The sequence below is a fragment of the Trichophyton benhamiae genome, assembly GCF_000151125.1.
Source record: "Trichophyton benhamiae CBS 112371 chromosome Unknown contix00378_25.r1.exp, whole genome shotgun sequence".
Lineage (NCBI taxonomy): Eukaryota > Fungi > Ascomycota > Eurotiomycetes > Onygenales > Arthrodermataceae > Trichophyton > Trichophyton benhamiae.
This window is the reverse complement of record NW_003315106.1, coordinates 492064-512800: the sequence shown is the minus strand read 5'-3', so window position 1 is coordinate 512800 and position 20737 is coordinate 492064. Positions and strand designations below refer to the sequence as shown.

Sequence of the window (20737 nt, the reverse complement as noted above, 5' to 3'; positions counted from 1 at the left end):
TAGCATCACGTGACTATGACGTTTGCCCCAATCGGGAAATATCAAGAACTTCACGTCGGGGCGAAAAAGCTGCAGGCAAGACGGAAAAGACAACCAGACAGAGAGACAGACAGACAGATAGACAGACAGTTGAAGGACTTGCTCTTGTCGACAGCCATGCCATGAGCAGACGGTGACGAACTGCATCTCCGCTCTCCCCTGGAGCCTGTCATGGCTAGCAGCCGCTCGCCTCGCCCGTCGACTCCCTCGCTCAAGTCGCAGCAGCCGCCGAACTCACCACCTACGCTCGCTGCTCCCGTCCCGCCCCCAGTCCCCGTCGAGACACATCCGAATCGCGCTGGTATCAAATCTCGGCCTGTACGACACATCTCGCCGGATCCAAACAGGCTTGCGCCGGAAGACGCTTATTTCACTTCGCCTCCGAGGCTACGTCCGGGGAACGTAGCTGCAGGCGCCAGGAGAGATGGCGGAAATACCACGAACGAGACCGCGCGGCTACTCAACAGGAGTGTTGCGACTCCAGCGGCGGTAGCGGCCTTGAGGATTCCGCCTGCGGTGCCTGGATTGGAGTCGAACCCTGTCAAGGATCGCCGGAGAGATCGAGGTCGTCGCAAAAGAAAGGGACAGTGGAAGAAGCTTTTATGGGTCAAGCAGTCTTGTATGACGCCCCGAAGCCCTTCAGCTAGATTCCAAAGAACCGGGTATACTAACGGATTATTTTGATATAGATCCTGATAACTACACGGACACTGAGACCTTTCTCGATCATTTACAGCGAAACCCGCGGCTCCAGCCGTATGATTTCTGGCCGTTGGTGGCTGATTTCACCGTCATCGTACAGCATGTCTGCTCCGTTATTATATTCGTCTGCTGTTTTACTGTCATCTTCCAGGAGCGTGTCAACCCGATAACTGTGGTCAGCTGGGGAAGTATTTGCACCGTCCTCGGCTGGGTACTCTGGGACTACTGGGTTGCAAAGGAGGGTATGGAAGCCGCAGAGGCCATGGAAGCTATGAAGCTACTGAAGGAGTCTGGTGGAGCTGCTCGTAACCACTCTACATCCAGCTGCAGCAACTCGGAGAGCTTGGATGGGAAGGAAAACGACGTGAACGGTGGTCTTGGACTGTCGCTGGATACGTCTAGTGTCGGTAGCGTACCCAGCAGAGAAGGCTCGGATTCGGGTTCAGGAACACGCTCTCACTCCATCAGCACCTCCGCAACGTCTTTGCACTCAGATCAATCTGCTACTCTCTCACTGTCCCCGGTTTCGATTAACCCTGCGGACTGCGCACTCGGGTCCAAGTCAGACACCTCTTGCACCAAGTCCTCTGGTGCAACTACTCCACCATCACCACTACAAGCATTCTCGCCAACTGCAGCGTTTATAGCATCACGACACCGACAAATGTTCACCACCGTGAAATCCGCCCTATTAATATTCTGCACCTTGCGCGGCCTTAGCCCCATACTTAAATCACTCACCAAATCAACAACCAGCGACTCAATCTGGGCCATGAGCTGCTGGCTAATGGCCATCAACATCTTTTTCTTTGATTACGGATCTGGCGAGAAAAATACCCCCGTTGGCGGTGCTGCTACTGCCAACTTTCCCGCCTCTCTTTCCACCAATGCAGCTCTGATGGCATCCACCGTGCTCGCGTCTCGCCTAAAGTCTACTTCTCACGTCTTCAGCCTTACCCTCTTCTCAATAGAAGTTTTTGGACTCTTTCCTGTCTTTCGTCGCCATTTACGGTCTTACTCGTGGCGCGGACATGTGGCTCTCACCGTGGCCTTGGTTCTGTTGGCCAGTGCATCTGTTGGCATCACGCTGAGAGGGGGTCTTTCGGGTGCCATCATTGGTATCCTCATAGGCAGCCCATCAACAGCCTTGATAATGGGCTGTTGTAGCTGGTGGCTTATCAGTCTGCAGCGGTATAAAAATGTCGTCATCGGGCCCTGGGATCCAGCAAAGCCTATCATACGACGCCATTGGGACTGAAAAGTTAACTTTCATTTGGTTTTCTCTTGACTGTGAAGGTATAAAAGGATTGCTTACATAGACCTCTTGTTTGCTTTCTCATTTGATGTCTTCATGACTTGCGGTTTTGAGCGTTTTATCATTTTATCATTTTATCAAGTCGAGGCGTTTATCTGGCCAGGGAAGGCTGTTGTGGTGCATTTCCTATTGATGTCTTCTGCACATAACCCCTTAGTAATACGTATATAGTGTAATGAATCCGGCATCAACCCACTTTCCTATTTATCTTCGTTTCGAATATCCTTTAGCAGAAAAAAGGAGTAAATAGAATAAGTAAGTATAAAAACGTCGCCAAAAAGGGGTAAGGGGGAGGGTGATGTCATTGTTTAGGGAGACGCGCTTGTGCCATGTGACGTCGCGTTTAACTTGCGGCACGCGCTTCGATGACATTTCCGAGACTCGAACGTCTCAAGACGCTTAAACAACCTCACTTCACGACAGCCATTCAATTCTTTTCTGCTACGTTCATTTGCAGCGTTCACTCGTTTGTCATTTTTCATGCGATGCTGCAGTTTACCCGTGGCACAGCAGTTTACCCCTCAATACCTAGCTCTCCGCCGGCACTGACATGATAGCAAGCCTCAAATTTCTTATCCTGCATCTTCGATGATCTTCGCAGAGCACTGTTTTTCCACGCTCATTTTATCCGTTATCTGTTCCCTATTGACTTTCTTTTGTGTGGGGATAAAGTCATTATGAGCAAAATGTCGGCCATGCGACGCTATCTGACTGCCGAAAAGACGGCACACATTATGGAGTGGGTTGACAAAGTTAACTCCCAGCCATGCATCGGGATGAAACCCCGCGAATCTGGCGAAGCCGCTGAGCCGAAGGATATTACATTACCTGCAGCAATTCCTGCAAAGATAACGGCAGAGAAAGGACGACCTCCGAAATACAGGCAGCTTACCCTCAAGAGCACGAGGTTAAGGCGGGTCCGTACGAAGCCTCGGGAATCCCGAAAAGAAGATGAGCAGGAGGATGAAAAGACGGAAGCTAGGGCGAAGGAGGAAGAGAGACAAGAGCAAGAGCATGTGAAGAAACCAGAAATAGTTGCTCAAACGGAGAAGAAATATGGGGAAGAAAAGAAAGACCAGGAGGTAAAGAAGGGCGTCAGCGAACAAGCATTGCCCAGCAATCCGATAATGTCCAGCATTATCGACTCCAACTTGCGCATGTTCTGTGTGGAGATTGTGATTCCATCAAGTGGGAAGCAGCAACACAATGAAGAAAAACAAGCTTCTGGAGATACAAGTCAAGCAAATAGTGAGAAACGAAAGCGAGGAGGTGCCACACGGGGAAGAGGCGGACGGACAAAGTGTCCTAAACTGGCTGTAGAGAAGGGCTGATGAGCGGGCAAGTATGAATCACGACTAAATGAAAGGAGCAAAGAAGCTGTGGTGCAGGGATCCTCATTGAAGAATCTTATATACCACCATCCCATACACCGGTCGAACGGACAGCAGAGATGTTATCCGCGTATTTTACTATATTTTTTCCCTCTTACTTTTACCTGACTTCCCGGAAGCCAACCCTAGCTATGATCAGCAGAACCCGTGGTGATTCCAACACTCCCCTGGCAAACCCGGCGAATAACCAAGCACCGCGGACCAGATGAGCCGTAGGTAGCCTCGAGATATACGAATGAGGACCATTGGAGAAAAGACGCCTATCCTCTTGACTTATCTCGATTGTGCCTTCACGCATAATAATTCATTTTGTACACTGGGCATGCTGCTCGTACTACCTGATTCTAATATTAGGATCATGTAACTCCGTATCCGACGAGAAGGGTGATGGAGCCTCTTAACGCGTCATTCATCCGATATGGCCCCAAATAATGTCTAAAAGTGAGTGGAAACCCGCAATCGAATTTTTCTTTCCCACATACAGAGGAGACTGAACGGCCTGTAGGTCATATCCGGCGTTTTAATGAAGAGACGCATGTGGATGGGCAGGGGTGACCATGTATAGATATCATCAGCACATATTAAGAGCAATATTAGAATATACTTCAATTGTGGACTCCGGGCGTGAAGCAATGCATTGCTGCCCTTCAAGGAACTCAATGCCGTGGTGTTCGACGAGATAACTAGTTGCCGCTAAATACCAGCCGTTATCTGAGAATAATATCATCGAACGTCCTGCGAATGTTCGTGAGTGTGGGGATAAAACGGGGAGAAACAACCTATTCAAACTCTGTCCGGGCCGCGGATGCAACCATATCTCATCCTTAAAAAAACGAATCATGCCGCTCTCTGCATAAGTTTGCCGGTTGTTTCTCAAGCCTGCCTGTCCGGCTGTCTAAATGTCAGGAGAAAAGGAAACTTAACCCCCGCCAGCATCACGCCAAAAGCCTTAATATTGAAGGAGAAGTGGCCAGGTTTATTAAACCTCGGCGCGCGCGACTAAGTATGGAAAGTGGCTGTCTCACGGCCGAATACACGCGCGCAAGGCGCAAGCCTTGAGGAACCACTCAAAACGGTTGTGAGCCGACGATATAAAAAGAAAACTCAGCCTCCTGGGCTCATGTATATCATGTAGGACAACAGCCTCGAGATCTCTCGGATTTTTTTCTTTTCCTATCTGTTCTCCAGTTCTCCAAGGTTTCTTACTCCCTCTGCTCTGTTCCAAGTGGTCGTATCCCGAATGATGACAAGGAATATTAACAGAAAGATCATCAGGATGTTTGCAGATCTGCTGCGGAGACTGCCTTGGATTCGACGAGTCAGACATAGCAGTAGCCTGTCCCGTTCCTGGACGAGACGTGAGTTAATGGCGGGATCTGCTGCTTGCTGCTCGTTGGGAGGTACCCGACAGCCATCATCAAGTCACCCATCCAGTAATCCTGCGCTGACATTATCCTCCGAAGCCTACCGCGGGTTTGGGGTCCGGTTTGCCTTGCCATGGCGTGCGCTGTGAAGTACCACTCCAAGAGACGATCCTCGAGAATCTCTTCGCCCGGGCTGAGGATTCCACACGCTCATCCTACCCACCGCGACGGGCACGTACTGGCAAGGTGTCCGCCCTCGTCGGCAGCCGGCGCAGCTGCTGCCTGCATAACTATTTGATGTATTGTCGCTGGAAGTTGAAGTTGAAGTTGAAGTCGGCGGAAGAAGTGAAAGAATTCTGCCAAGCGCGGCTGCTCCACCGCCTTTGGCCTCCTTGTTTCATCGTCACGAACGTCAATTTGTCAACCTCATGCAAAGTCGGCGCGGCGACGAGCACAAAAGGCGCTGGCGAATGGTGGACATAAAACTGCACCGAGAGCAGTGATCTTCTGCTGCACAGCAAGGATCACGCCTCTTCTTTCGCCTTTCCAAAGCTTGCGCCGTCCAATCTCCCCGTATCGTCCAGAAGAAAGACGAGCTGATCGGCCGGCGAACCCCCCCCCCCCCCAGGAACCAGGAACCAGGACCAATCCTGTCAGCGTTTCTGCTTGGACACGGACATACCGCAGGCCCAAGGAGTGGTTGATTGTTGGCCCGATGAAAATAATAATAATCTGCAGCATGCAGAGGCCCAGGGTGGCTTCTTTGATCTGAATATTCACTCCAAGCATGGGACCGTAGTGGTGCGGAGTCGGCTGCGTCACCGCGTATTCACACTTATCTGCTGACATCCGGCCTTGCATTGCTGTGTCAGACGTCCATAACTCTTTGCGCATGCCTATTCGGCCAGGAAGAGGCAAGCAGGTGTCTTTGATGACGGGATATTGCACGATTCTAATAGACACATTAATGCTCCATTAAAGGATTGGTGGTTGACGCCTTCTGATTGCTCCTCCTCCTGTGGGGCTGTAGGCAAGACTACTCACAGGAGCAGGCAATTTCTGGCCTCCTCTCACTTACGAATCCCCCAGCCGTGGTCTGTGATAAGAAGATCTTCGCAATCTTCTTTCTTTTGAACGGAGCTACCATGGCCTTCGACTCGAGGCTGCGCGTTTTGGTCAAAAGTTCCGTACCCCCACCCAACTTTAAGTCAAAGTAACCACGGCTCCTCCAGTTGGTTATGGTTATGGGCGCGCAGGGCTTGCCATGACGAGTCAGCCTCCACGGTGCTCCCATACTCAGATATCTGGTCCTATCAGAGGAGTTTGCCCTGGACTTATATCAGGTACCCTGTGTGGTCCACAAGCTACTATACCCACTCCCCCTGGCCTCCCGGGGAGCTCTATAGTATATTCCTTTCGGTCTATATAATAACCTCCCCATTCCCTCCCTTGGCTGCCCTTTTTCTCTCGTCTATCTCCTTTCTGATGATATAGTTGAACAGGCTTCACCTCTATCAAAAGGTCCATTCATTCTTTTCTTCTTTCTCTTCCAGTGCAAATATTAATCCAGGAACAGCCGAAAATAAAAAAAAAACAAAATAAAAATAAAAGCACCATCCCTCTTCATCAAAATGCAGTTCTCCGCCGTCATCCTCCTTGGCCTTGCCAGCGCCGTCTCCGCCAGACCTTTCAACTGGTTCGACATGTTCAACTTCTCGAGCAGCACTGATCTGCCATTGCCAACTGCCACCGGTGTCCCAACCGGAACTGGCACCACCTTCACTGTCATTCCTACTGGAACCGGCACTGGCGTCCCTACGCCTACTGGAACTGGTACTGGCGTCCCTATGCCTACCGGCACCGGCACTGGAATCCCAATCCCAACCGGAACTGGCACTCTGCCTTACCCAACCGGCACTGTCACCGACACCGTCGCTCCATCCGGCACCTACCACTTCCCAACCGCCATCCCAACTCCTTACATCTAAACAACTCGGCGACAGCTATCTTCTACCAACTGATGTGTCATCTAAAAACCCAAAAAAAAGCGCTCGTCTCTGTTTCCCGGGATGCATGCCACTTAACGCCATGTCTGTCAAAAACTTGGCTACGAATGGGGAAATGTGCGGTGGAATCGGAGCTGGGAGTGAGAAGAGACAATATTTCTGATTATTCATGTCGAGCGGGCCTCCACCTTCCCTCACCCTCGCTAATATATATCCAGTGATTCTTTTTGGAAGGTGGTCATTTTTTCGCTGTTTCTGGATAGATTGTACATACCTTTTAACCTCTGATTCTTTCACTTATCAATTTTGATACCTACTTTTTCGTTTGATATTTGGTTTTTTCGTTCCTGAAATTAGACTTGTACCTGTTATTTTGAATTATTAGAAAAATAAGGAGAACTCCGTTACACATGAGTACTCTTCTCCTTTATTTCCCATGAGACATTTCTTACACAAATTCGAGCTGACTCTCCGCCGACCCACAGGGCTCCATGCGCGAACGGAGTCTAGAAACTAGTTAGTTAGCCAAATCCACCAATTCAACCAACGGCTTCAGTTGTCTAGGCCAATAATGACGCATCGTCACACTTCCTATATCAACGCCCATTTAACTGTGCGAATGGTCGATGTTGCATTTTTCTTATCGCCTTTCAAGTTGGAAATGTTTAACTACGCATCATGACCGATAGCCGTAACGCGGCCCGGCAAAGTATCTCATCGCTACAGCCAAGCCGGCTAAAGGCAAGTTTTTTTCCTCACACCCATGACATTAAGCGTCTTCATATGCCAGTAGCAGCATGATACGCCGAACCACAACCCATTGATGAGTGATGGCTCGATGAAAGGTTATCTCGATCCCGAAGATATCCATCGGTACAAAACAGTTACTGCACGTTAATGTACCCAAGCGGTTCCACGGGAGGCGAAAAAAAGGAAAGTTAAGCTTAACTGTTAGTTCTTCTCGGGGCGATTTGCCGGTAAAGGGTGGGAAAATATTTTATTGGCCTTTCCGCTTTCAACGTGGTGGGGAGAACGAGAGATTGGCCGTAGCTTATGGGTTCCGCACGTTCTGAGGAGTAGGCAAGTTATGGGCCATCGAGAGAGGACTGCGATATTGAGCAGCACCATTAGAGAGATGCCCTTGGAATTGAGGTCGAAGGAAAATCATGCCAGCCAAAAATACGTAGAATTAGTTATTTTATTGCAAGGTTGAGGTAGAAAGCACGTAACACAACATATATGTATATAATGAGTGAAATTATTCATCGTCCATCCAACGTTCAAAAACCAGAAAAGTTGTAATCAGAAGAGAAGAAAAGGGAAAACATCTCGATCAGCTACATCTCCATCCATCAATCCAGCCAAGCCCTGGGTTAATCCATAGCGTTATTGCATAATGTGATATACAATTGAACCCAACACTATAACAACGACCGAGAATGATGGCGACACGACTCCAGCTCCACCAGTGTAAACTGGGGTTCTATCTCCACCATTGCCACCCATTTCTGGGGGAACTGACATGGTTGGCTTTGGAGGGAAAATGCCAGTTAGAGTGCCTGGGCTTCCTGGCTCGTTGCTAGGAGTTTTTGGTGGTGGAATTCCAGAGCCAGTACCTGGTGCTCCTGGTGGGGGCAGTGTCCCCGGCACTTGTGTTGGAGTCATGGGCTCCGATGGGACTGTGACTGGGTAGGTGACTGTCATAATTGCCGAGGTGGAAGCACATTTGGTACAAGTGGTGACTATAGTGGTCCATTCCATCCCAGGAGGCGGTGGAGGGTTACCAGCTGTCGGCATAGGAGTTGCTTCTGGGCAGTAGATTGTGGTGTAAGTTGTTGTGACAGTAGTAATTCCAGTAGGGCAGACGGAGGTGAATGTAGTAGTAACGATGGCTGTCGTTGTAGAATGTCCAGGCTTAGTCGGTGAAGCAGGGACTATGGTCGTAGACATATGGGGTGGGCCAGGTATGGTTATTCCGGATGATTGATGCTTAGAAGTTGTTGTTCCGCTTGGCATAGAAAGGCTGATGTCCGATGTTTGGATAGGCGTCGTAGAAAAGGTTGGAATAGTCGTAGTTGTATCAGAAATTTGATGCATAGAAGAGGTGACGCTGAGCGTGATAGTAGTATCGGACATCGTGGGACTACCCGTAGTGTCGCTAGTGAAGGTAGCGTTTGGGTATCTTGGGGTGGTGGTGATCGTTGGGATCCCAGTACAAGTGCCAATTCCGGTCCCAGAGCTCCAGATACTGGTGGTAGTAATGAAGGTTTTGCTTGTCTGGGTCTCAATTTCGGTGGTTGTAGCTGTGGTGTTTTGGTGCCCGGAGGTGGTAGAAGTAGATGTGGTAGGGTTGGGGCTTGTTGACGGTGTGACTATGGTGGAAGATCTTGTTGCTGTAGACGAAGTAGTCCTAGTGGAGGTAGTCATTGTAGGCATAGACCAAGTGGATGAAGAAATCTTTGAAGTTGAAGAGATAGTGCTGGTGGTTACCGTATATTTCGAAGTAGTCGTGGACATAGAAGTCTTCGTACTGCTCATGGTCTTGGAGGTGGTTGTTGGTCGAGAAGGGTCGTTGTTAAGTAGTAATCTTTTAATATTTGAAGAATAGGTTCCTGTGACGAGCTTGTTTTCATCTGAAGTTAGAGCATCCCAGATCATAACGCCACCGAAGTTGGCACGATATTTGTTCATGTATGCCTTGATGAGCTTGTCGGCATCTGGGAGAGCGAGGTAATTACTGTCGTCCTTGGTATATTCTCCGTGCGGCGAGACCCTGGTGTGGTCACCAACAAGGCCAATGAAGAGTTTTGCATTGCGGCTTGCGCCCTTACGGATGAACTGAACCCATGAGTCGAAGGTAAATCCGGATTTGGAGGGGTTTTGAGCCCAGTTAAAGGCGGAACAACTGGGTGTGTTGTAAAACTGGACGAAAATAAAGTCGAAAGCTGAGCTACTGATGACGTTGCCGAGGTTTCCATCAGGGAGAACGCACTGAGGAGCGGCGGATAGGTAGTACTGTCTGGATGAGTCGGTAGCGAAGTTGCTTCGCAGACGCTCGACCATGTACTCGTAGTCTAAGAGGTAAAGCAGTCAGTAGAAAGTCAAGATAAACGGGTGGTGTGAAGGGGATCTGGACATACTTGCGCCACCGTTAGCTTCAATATCGAAATCAAATCCATCTATGACATTATCGCCGAAGGGCCGAGGGCCATCCCACTCAGGAGATACGGGTCCAAAGGCGCGCCAAAGGAAGTCTGCAAAGTAAACAGCAGATTGTCTGGTCTTGACGCTGTATGTCTTGGAGCCATCCACGGCTTGGCCGCCTAGAGAAAGCATAATAGTCTTCCCTGCTGCCTTGCAAATGGGTATATCCTCTATAATTTTGTGGCATGAGCTGAGAAGCTCCGTTTCTTCCCCCTCTGGTGTTATATAGGTGCCCATGAAGCATTGGTTTCCAAAGTTTGTTCCTGGCCAGCCACCTTTGCCTTGGTCAGGAAAAACATTAACAAAGCCAATAACAATTATATCATGTTCAGCCTGTTGACAATAGTGCGAGAGACGTTTTTGGTCGTGGCCCTGGCCCTGTAGATGCATATATACTTAGTAAGATTCGGTATTCGGGGTAGAAGGTCGTAGTTTACCCAGTACGTGACGACGTTAGTGGTAGAGAACACATCCACAGCAAAAGTAGTAGAAACGAGAAAAGATATAAAGGCAATGAATGCCATGATTGTCTTGGGAAGAGCCATGTCGAACGAGTGACTGTTGAATTTTGAAAGACGGGAGATATACAGCAGAAAGGAGTGTATATATATATATATATATATATTGGAATAACGAAAGGCTCAAGACTCAGTAGCCGGGATGACACTGAGAACACAGCCTCAATGCAACGAGTGTAAAGTCAAGATTGACTGCAATGAATGGATGCGGGCCAAATGCCTGCGAAGTTGGATAGGGCCAAACGACAACAGATGGATAAAAAGCCATTGGCAAGTAAGCTGCGACACAATGGCTATGTTATATCTAGCGAGAAATTTGCCAAGGCAAACTCTCAGATCGTGAGTTTGCAGCCAAGTGGGAATTTCCGAATTGAGCCTCCGACCCATTCTCGCTGTGTCGAGGGACTCACGGGTAGGAGAATAATAGTAACATGGGTATGAGTTGATGTGGACAGAACCTGTACCACCACGTTGAACGGCATCACTTTCAGGGGAATCCCCGACGGGAGCGTGAAATTAAACATTCCATGCACGAATTTCCATGCTGCGATGGTAATACACCAGGGAGCAGCGATCACGAGGCAATGGCGTTACTCGGCATAAAACCTAGAGAAATTTGCCGTTGAAATTTGACCGTTGGATATCAGGTGGGTTATTATCACAATTGGTATAACAGTTTCTTGAGGCAACTAAGCCCCAACCGATATGCAAGTATTCAAATTCCGACCTAGTTTGAGGGTCCTGTGGACCAACTGACTCGAAACGGATAGTGTACTCGTTAGACTGAGATGTCATGAGCGGAGTACATCAGCGGCGGCTCGCCAGGCACCAGGCACCATGTCCCACATCATAATCCGAAGAACACGGATAGCAGCAAGGTTGCAAATGATGTCAGGCACGGAAGGTTGCATTGCAGGAGAGCAGGCAACAAGAGCACGACGTTACGCTGTTTTCCCTACCAGGCATGGCTATATCTACCATCAGTAGCGGAAGCCAATGGCCCTGCACAGCGAGGCTAGCCTATCACCAGCTTGTTTCGTTCGCTAAAGGCCATCCTCTATGGCACTCGCTTTCCGCAAGTCTGGTAACGACCAGGGGTATATTGCTGTTGGCGGTCCAATAATAGCAACCCACATCCAACCCACTTTTCTAGTTGCTGTGTGTTATTATCAACATCGTTATATTCTTGCTGTTGACACCGTAGCAGGGACTGCTGTTGGTTGGTGCCTTTGTTACCTCTGTCAAGCCATTATTGTTGTTGATTGACACGTTATTTGTCTGATGTCGAAGTCGTTAAAAGGGCGTCGGGGCGCTGGACCCACTTTTCGCTCTTTCGGGAGAAGGAAGGGAATAACCTTATCCCGAATGGTCCGAGCACGATTTTCGCGCAGAGCCGCTTCTTTTTGATTAACTTCTTTACTTCTTTCTTCTTGTTTGCTGTCTTCCTCCTCAATTCCAAGGCGCATCACCGCTTACCCTTGCAAACGCAGCAGTAAGCTGGGAGGCAGACACAAGTCGTGCCTGTCGGCGCCCGCATCTGGTTAGATCCTCCGTCGTTAAGCAGGGGAGAGGGATTGGACAATCCCTATAAGTCCCGTCTGCTATACTCCAGCACAGTACTCTCCTTCCCTGCTCCCCTCGAAATGGAGAAGGCTAGCGGAGATGTCGAAAGAGGACGCCCGGCTCTAGTGAGTGTGTGCGGGTATCCGAGCTGACTAACCCCCTCTTCGGAGTCCATATTCCAGATCTGAACTCTGGACAGCGATAATGCCTGTTGTGTCCTCCCTTCTTGAAAAGGAGTATGAAGCGATGCGAAGAGACGGGTATCAAGCAAACAGTTGCCAAATCTCGGAAGAAGAGAATAAACATGGAAGATATGCTGCTCTATATACACGTGGTAGCCATTTTTTTCCCTGATAATGATCGGCGCCAGATCCCACGATACGACTTTTTCTCTGATAAACATTCTTCCTTTCGGCTGAGATCGCCCAGGAACAAGTGAACAAATCGCGGAATTTTCTATCGGGGAAGAAAAAGGAGGCTTCCCCGACACGTCCTGGTTTATCCCTATTCATGCGCAGGGGTTGTGCCGGCTTAAGGTTACACAGGAAGGGAAGTGAACAGGGCTGTTCTCAATATTTCGGGGAAGCCAGCATGCCCTTATTATCACCGATATTGACATCCATGTGCTATATCTGGTTGAAGGCCCGGGAAGAGTTTTATTACGCTGCGTACGGAGTACATTGAGCAGAATTGGCACGTCGTCGTTGTACGTACTTTGCCCATATGTGCCTTGACACAATCAATTCCAGCATCATATTCCTAGTCAAAGTGCAAGGTACTTTTTGGTTCCGAGGATTTAAAAATCAGGGAAGGCTTTTATTGAAAGAACCCTCAGGAGTATGATCCTCAAACTGTCTTATCTATTGGTATTGGCCTACCGGCGTGCGAACCATATGGCTGGGACTAGAAAGGAGTCAGTTAGGTTTGATCCCCTTTCCAAAACTCCGTAACTGTGAACTATAGATGCTTCTGCCTGGCCACGACAGGTCAGGCACCGAGTAGCTGTCATGCAGGCCTTCTTGCTTCTCTTGGGTCTACTTACAATAGGATGAAAGTTTGGATCAAATTTCTCGGCATTTTCTACCCGGATTAGGTGGTCTGGTCATGATTAAACTCGCGCTGTCCATCCTGACCCCATCGAAGGAAGAATGATCGTACCTTTAAGTACTCCGTATTCCATACGACTCCTTTGCTTCTCGTACTCAGCACAGCACAAAACATAATTGACTCCGTCGATCAAATGAGTATCGGGGGATTCGGGCTTGATAACCTTATTTCAACGGGCATGAATGTTCATTGGCCATGACTAAACAGCAATCTCACATGAAAGTTTTTCTGTAATATCCCTATCACATGATATGGACCAAATGACTAAGCAATATCTTTGCAATATTGGACTAGCGATATGTAACTTTTGCTTATTAATTATGATACGAGATTATACTAAGCTTGCCACGGACCACCAATAGGAAGCAAACTACATGGCAAATATCTGTACCTCATGATACATGTTTACCGTCCAAAATTACCGATATCAAGTCCTCCGAACATCAGGTCAAAAAGATGTCGACAACTACTACTACTACTACTACTAAATATCGTTGCCGGGGAGCGAAAAACTCTTAAACTCCATTAAAGTCCTTTATATATTCATCATTATATTATCCACAAGGAAGAAAATACCACCGGAATCGTGAGCCCAACGAAACCATCGCGACCAACAAGCAAACAAACGCCATAACTCTCCTCTTAATCAGGGTATAAATTTGTTGAAAATCACCAAGCAGGCGGCTTCATATATTATGAGAGGAATCACGCCAGATCCCAGCCTGCTGCCTTACGTTGATGTCTGGGATAACTGCTCGAAAGTGTCTCATCGCTGTCCCGCTCATCTTGTACCGTCACGGTAACATCCTGGCGGACATGTATTGATTTCAAGGGCTCAGCGTCATCTTGATACTTGGTGTCATGGCCATGTGGGAGTCCATGGCTGGATTCGTACGCTATTTCACTTTCAGTGGTGTTCCCGTGGGATAAGTGGCCCCGGCTGAAGGAGTTCAATTGCATGTGGTCCTTGGTCGACTGGAAAGGGGGACGAGACCCTGTTCTGCGTCCCGATGTTCCTTTTCCTGTTCCATATTGTCGCGATCCGCCTGTCCAGCTCTTAAGAGCGGGGAATATGTCCCTTAACAATGACCATGTCATGGGGAGACAAGTGACAAGCATTGCGACGGTCGCTTCTCTAAAGTACCAGTTCAGGTACACATAGGAGATCAGGGATGGTACCAGACAGTATACCTTTGTCAAGACCGCCGCAATGATGATGAAAATACCCAGGCCAAAAATGAAAACTAGGATCAATTTCTGTTTTTGGGGTAGCCGCACAGCCATCAGGAGTGGAATAGCGATGAGCAGCATGAGAATGTCGGATGAAATCGCGAGAACACCCTGAATGATCTCATAGTATTGGTAGGACGAGCATTGATCTAGTCACAATGTCTTAGTATCTTTGCGCAATATTACTGTGGGTTATTATCGAGATTGAACTGACAGTCTGGTGTGGGAACAGCCCAATAGTTCGGTAGAGGTCGGCATATTAAGAAGAGAGCCAGCTCTGAACCAACGAATCCCAGGAAAACCCAGATGGTGAGATATTTCACAAGGCGCTGTTGGCTTAATCCGTCCCTGGTTATCGAAACAAGCGCGGTTAGCAAAATCTGACCCATCCATTCGACAAACGCAGCAAAGCAGATCCTTACATGATGCGGCGGTATAATATGATCATGCATGCTTTCAACGTCCAAATAGTCATCACGAACGCATGTTCTGAAACAAACACCCATTTGCTCCCCTTGACACGCTGTGCCTTGATCTCCGGAGTGAGATTCCGTATGTCCTCTTCATCCATCAAATTGGAACCGCCAACAGCGACCACTTGATTTAGGGAGATGCATAGCAATGTGTACCATATGCCTCCTGTGATCATCAGATAATCGTCATACTGTAGCGAACCCAGTCCGAGTCGTCTCACTCGAGCAATTCTGCCAACCGCAACAAAATCACCCTATACGTCAGTCCATGATAAGTCTAAGAGATGAGGCGCTATCCATGGGAGAGCTCACGTTCGTAAGACCAAGACCAAGATTCCAAAGGAATATAAGGTCCACGTTTCCTTCTGGAAACCGCTTGCATATGAAGTGTCCAGGGCAGTCATGGTTGTGGGCGATATATCGAATATTGTGTGGGAGAGGCCACGACAGTACGTTAAATATCCACTCTCTTTCCTGTTCCTCACTTGCTAAGCTGTTGGATAAGCAGTCAGGTTTCCGGCCTAACCCAGTCCACTGGAATTTTCATGCATGTGGACAATATCCGTGACAGGGCGATTGGAATATAATATATATTTGTATTGAACCTAGACACTTTATCCCCTTTCCCCAGCACCCCGTATGTGCAAGCTTTGAGAGCATCCGTCCGGTAAGGATTGGCTGTTCACCCAGGGGGATAACTAATTAGTCCATCTTGGGATGTAAAGACAACGTTCCCCCAGGGTTGCCAGGCTACCTAACTATCTTACTACAGTCAACAGCAATCTTAACCCAAAATCGTGGCTTTTTTTTAACGAAGAGCATGCACTCCAAGCTTTCATTCTGGGCAAAAATGCTGAACGCCCTCGACCACTTAGGGGAACAAGCCCTGCAAGATTTGCATCGTCTCTTTATTAAAGTTCAATGACATTCGAGGGACCAATAGCGACCTGGAGGTTCATTGGCAGAGCATGCAGGGAAGCGAAGGATGTTGATAAATTTTCAGGGGCGCTGTCGTGGGTACGTACGAAGATCCTGCTTTGTCGTTTACTTTGTAGCTTTTCGCAAGAATGATTTCGTTTTTAGTTCAGGTAGATATAACTACCTGCCGTTAAGAACCTAAAATGCTTCGATTCCAGAAGGCCATCTCGCTAATTTGAATAAGCCACATCTTGCTTGTCAGATAGATCGAGAAAGAGGCGAAAAGCAAGACCCAAAGGGCGCCATCCCCAAAGTTCTGTATCCGTATATATAGAACAAGCTCACATATCCATAACAACAATGGGGTGGGCCAGTCGGGTGTGAAACCAGAAAATATAGCCATCCAATAGGCAGCGTCGTGGGCGCAACGGATACGGGTGGCTTGCCGGCCAGAACATCCACCTCCTTCCATCGTGACACCTAAAGGGGTTAAAAAATATGCGGCATCAGTGTTCTAGTAGGTATTCATTACGTGGGAGTTTCAGGGCTTTTTTTCTGTCTCGGGGAGGAGAATTTATCCTCGGTCTGCTCCGTGCATCGGTAAAGATATGCCTAGGCCGAGCAGCCACTTTGGCATTTTGTGACAGAAACCCTGTGTGCCTGTCCTGACTGCAAGGCCTGAGGCTATCTTGCATGGCCTAGCGCCCTGTCTATACGATAACGGGAGCCTCTACGCGCGATGGCTGAAATTTACCTCAAAAGTAACGAAGAAAAGAAAAGGGCGCTGTGAGAACCTCACACAAGTGGGAGTTTGCCAGAACTGATTGATGATCCTTATGTTTCATCCAGATGGCTTGACGTGAACATCCAATATATTCATAAGGTTGAAACGCATCATCTAGATGCCATGCCGTTGCTTAGAATCGGGTATTACTAGGCAGTACTGCTCAGTTCACACGCCCGACATCAGATGTCTAACATATATTGGTCATTTTATTAGTTACTATAACTATGGAAGTGCTGGTATAGGCCGCACGGCACGGCGTACCAAGCACCAAATTAGCAGAGAACACCGAGACTAAAGGCGATGCCGGAAAGAACGTGAGATGCGGATGGGGTTCGGTTCACTCCAAGAAATAGCACAGAAATATATGTCTCACCAGCTTTTACGGAGTATAGAAAATACCCTGCGATTTAGATGGCATCTTCGTGCATCATGCATTATGCAGTATTGGCCACCGGAGATGGCTGTCCAGAACTCGAGAATCATTCCACCAAGCAGATGTGCATCCTGCAGCCTGCTCGACGCCAAAATTCTGCGCCTCGAGAGTACCCATATCAGCTCCAAAGAAGCCAAAATTCACTTGCATATACGAAGGCCTCACTCCCTTTCTTTGCTTTTTCCTTCTCTCGCAGTCCATCCGGAGGGGAATAAGGAGACTCGCCAGCGGGACGAGAAACTCTGCCCGCGAAAGTCCACTCGCGAAATGGAACCAGCCTAATCCTTAAATCTACTAGGCCCTGAGACTCTGCCAATCATGACAAGCTAGCTAGGATAAGGGCCTTATCAAGTTACCGATGCTTCCACTCTACGCTGTCCCATCCCTCGCCTCCACTCCAAGCATGGAGATGGAGACATGCTCCCCCATGTCCAGCGGGGCCTATTATCTCCCACAAGACTGTCGAGCCGAAGAATAATGCTTGAATGCGATGGAGAACTTGTACTCTGGCCTGATATGTGGCTGGCCTGTAAGCGAGCTTGAGGCACATACATGGATAGCGGATTTCCTACTCCATCCGGGAAGAGTCAACTGTTGACAGTGGACTATCAAGCCCTTCTGAGGTTTCATTTGTCCTTGACCTGGGCACACTCCCTGCCGTCTCCCTGCACCATTCGAGGGATTGCCCTGTCTTCCAGAAAACGCCAACGCCACGTTTTTGTTCGACCCTTTGACCACAGGAAACCATTTATTCAATCTTTCTCGTCAAAAATCCGTGGCCTGGCAGGCAGGTCCGAATTTGAGTCTCCCTGTCTCGACTTGGGAAACCTGTTGGTAGAACCATCTATTCTTCAATCCTGTCCAACTCCCTGGTTCTGTCCTACCCAGCGGGATATTCAATTCGTCCGTTTTTCCTGCAGCAAGCACATTCTTCATCATATTCTTCAGCTTCTCGCATCTACTAGTATTTCTTTTTCCCATTCACCCGCTACGTCGTTCTCTTGATTCTTCCATTGCTGTCCGTTCGCGGCCTCTTTCGCACCATTCAAAGCCTCCAAAAGCTTCTTGTCTGATATCAGCTATCGAAGACAGTTGGGAAGCTCGGGTGGCTGTTTCCTTACACTCTCGGGCAAGAACAATAGCAAAATGGCTGAATCCGAGAAGCAAGTCGAGTCTCCTTTGGCATCGCCAAAGGACAAGATGAAGGAGGTTGGCGCTACCGTTACAACAACCGAGTCGCCAGATTCGCCAGGTATAGACCCGATGATAAACTCGTCGGGTCACAAGCAACAGCTTGATCGCAACTTTAGCCTGATCAGTATGTGCGCTATTGGCGTTACAGCAGGAAACACTTGGATTGCAATGGGTGGCAGTGTTGTGAGTCCATGCTTTTGACCTGACAAAACACATTTTATTTGCATGCGTCACCTGGCCGTTAGGATCCAAGCAATGACACATTCAGCATTAATGTCGGTTACTGATACACTAACTATCCCGTCCACCTAGACAACGGCCATCTTCAACGGCGGACCTCCCGGAGTTATCTATGAGTAGTAAGTAATTACGCTGCAGACGCGGGTAAGCGAGCACATGCTAAAATCTGGGTCATAGTATTGTTGTCTCCTTTTTCTACTGGTTTATCTCGGCCTCAATTGCTGAACTGGCTTCTGCTATTCCCTCTGCTGCTGGCGGTAAGTTGTTTGCCATCATAACTCACAGTCACTCTCTACGACTAAACAGGAAGGCTAACTTATCATTTTTCCGCAGTGTACCACTGGGCCTCAGCCACCGCCGGCCGCTATGGCCGCCCCGTGGGTTGGTTTGCGGGATACTGGAATGCATTGGCATGGCTATTTGGTGCAGCCTCCATATCATCCATTCTTGGAAACCAAGTCATGTCCATGTACTTGATATTCCACCCAGACCATACACCTCAGGCATGGCAGGTCTTTGTCTGCTACTTGATTTGCACCTGGATGTGTTGCCTCACAGTGCTCTTCGCTAACAAGGCTCTGCCAATTATCTCAAATATTGGCATGTTCCTTATTCTAGCGGGTGTCTTTGTTACTATTATAGTATGCGCCATTATGCCACACTATAACGGTAAAGGTTTCGCGACAAGCGACTTTGTCTGGAGGGACTGGTCCAATACTACCGGGTACAAAAGTGATGGCCTAGTATTTTTGCTTGGAATGCTCAATGGCGCATACAGTGTAGGAACCAGTGATTTAACCTCCCATATGGCCGAGGAGATCCCTAAGTAAGTGCTTCTGATATGGAGCGTATAACTATAAACCTAGAGCTAATGCGTGGCGCCTTTAGCCCAAGCAAGAACATCCCGCGTGCAATCATGGCGCAGACTGTCACAGGCTTTATCACTGCCGTTCCATACATGATTGCTCTTTTCTATTCTATCAATGATCTAGAAGCCGTACTCGGAACCTTCACCACGTTCCCCTTGGCAACTATTTACCACCAGGCCACCGGAACCAGGGCTGGAGCTTTTGGGCTGCTCATTATTGCGTTTCTACCTACCTTTATCACCTGTATAGGATGCTATATCACAGCCGGCCGTGTCCTCTGGACCCTAGCCCGTGACAACGCTACTCCTTTCTCCAACTTCATCGCCCGGGTACATCCAACCTACCACAATCCGTTCAATGCAACTACTGTCTGCGTCGCCGTTGTCACTGTACTTGGATGCATCTATGTCGGCTCAACTACCGCTTTCAACGCTTTCGTCGGATGTTATGTGCAGTTGTCCACCCTTTCATACCTCGCAGCAATCCTACCTCACCTCCTCCGAGGTCGCAAAGGCATCACCCCAGGCCCCTTCTTTATGAAAGGATGGGTTGGCTATGTGGTAAATACCATTAGCTGCCTGTATATTGTCACTTTTGTTATTATCTTCTGCTTCCCATTCAGCATGCCCACGTCGGCTGCTACAATGAACTACGCATCCCTGATGACCGGTGGAGTGACCATTTTCGTCGTCATCTGGTACCTCATCCGCCAGAAGAGTTATGTCGGGCCGCACGTCATATCAATCCACGACGTGAAACTCGATCGCATGGAGTAATATCTTGAGTCTTTCCTTAATCTTTCCCCCCACCATCGTTTCTTTCTATCTGTTCAATTTTTCTGCCCCTGCGCGTTGTTGTATATATGCTTCTGGTGAGATGTTTCGAGCATTCTGTTCGTTTCCCCTTACATAACAAAAATAATACAGGTTATACATAGTCACATGATATATTTGGTGAAAATACGCTAATAGAGTGGAGTATTATCAGCTGACCCTATTAAAAAACCTTTGCATCCAGCTTATTTAATCAATATCTCGATGTTAATCAACCTGAAGCGGAACATTCAGGGGGTTCGAAAAAAAAAGATCAGCCATCAGGATGAAGCAGCGTCAGGCAACGTCGCGGGTGATAAGACCTGGTTGATGCTTGTCAGACATTCTTCCTCTTCCTATTCTCCCCGCTCCCGATAACGAGCTAGTTAAGCGATCTCCAGCTTCCAGCTTACGTACTGCATACACAGGAGCCTATCGTAAAACTTCCGATTACCCCTGAAGCCCCCAAGCAGCTAGAATAACACATTTGTCCACTCGAGCCCGCAGGCCCAGGCACATGGAGAAACTCCCGTCCTGTCTCGCTGCGGGGATCAGGCGTTGCACAGCACGTA

At 48.4% G+C, this 20737-nt stretch overlaps 6 protein-coding genes across 6 annotated transcripts; 4 read left to right on the top strand and 2 right to left on the bottom strand.

The window, feature by feature from the left end:
• Positions 1-210: 210 nt before the first annotated feature.
• On the top strand, positions 211-1999 carry ARB_07374 (uncharacterized protein; the record flags this gene model as incomplete). Its single annotated transcript, XM_003014767.1, has 2 exons — positions 211-658; positions 729-1999. The coding sequence occupies 2 exons, from the start codon at positions 211-213 to the stop codon at positions 1997-1999; spliced, it is 1719 nt and encodes a 572-aa protein (XP_003014813.1).
• Positions 2000-2742: 743 nt separating this feature from the next.
• ARB_07373 (uncharacterized protein) lies at positions 2743-3387 on the top strand (the record flags this gene model as incomplete). The annotated part of the gene is made up of 1 exon (XM_003014766.1): positions 2743-3387. One exon carries the CDS (start codon positions 2743-2745, stop codon positions 3385-3387), a length of 645 nt encoding a protein of 214 aa, XP_003014812.1.
• A 3055-nt stretch (positions 3388-6442) lies between these two features.
• On the top strand, positions 6443-6799 carry ARB_07372 (uncharacterized protein; the record flags this gene model as incomplete). Its single annotated transcript, XM_003014765.1, has 1 exon — positions 6443-6799. One exon carries the CDS (start codon positions 6443-6445, stop codon positions 6797-6799), a length of 357 nt encoding a protein of 118 aa, XP_003014811.1.
• Positions 6800-8203: 1404 nt separating this feature from the next.
• On the bottom strand, positions 8204-10566 carry ARB_07371 (class III chitinase ChiA1; the record flags this gene model as incomplete). Its single annotated transcript, XM_003014764.1, has 3 exons — positions 8204-9891; positions 9958-10399; positions 10459-10566. The coding sequence occupies 3 exons, from the start codon at positions 10564-10566 to the stop codon at positions 8204-8206; spliced, it is 2238 nt and encodes a 745-aa protein (XP_003014810.1).
• Positions 10567-13914: 3348 nt separating this feature from the next.
• ARB_07370 (UbiD family decarboxylase, putative) lies at positions 13915-15088 on the bottom strand (the record flags this gene model as incomplete). Its single annotated transcript, XM_003014763.1, has 3 exons — positions 13915-14588; positions 14654-14787; positions 14862-15088. 3 exons carry the CDS (start codon positions 15086-15088, stop codon positions 13915-13917), a joined length of 1035 nt encoding a protein of 344 aa, XP_003014809.1.
• A 2514-nt stretch (positions 15089-17602) lies between these two features.
• ARB_07369 (choline transporter Hnm1, putative) lies at positions 17603-20129 on the top strand (the record flags this gene model as incomplete). The annotated part of the gene is made up of 6 exons (XM_003014762.1): positions 17603-18014; positions 18102-18427; positions 18557-18603; positions 18662-18741; positions 18818-19310; positions 19373-20129. The coding sequence occupies 6 exons, from the start codon at positions 17603-17605 to the stop codon at positions 20127-20129; spliced, it is 2115 nt and encodes a 704-aa protein (XP_003014808.1).
• Positions 20130-20737: the final 608 nt, after the last annotated feature.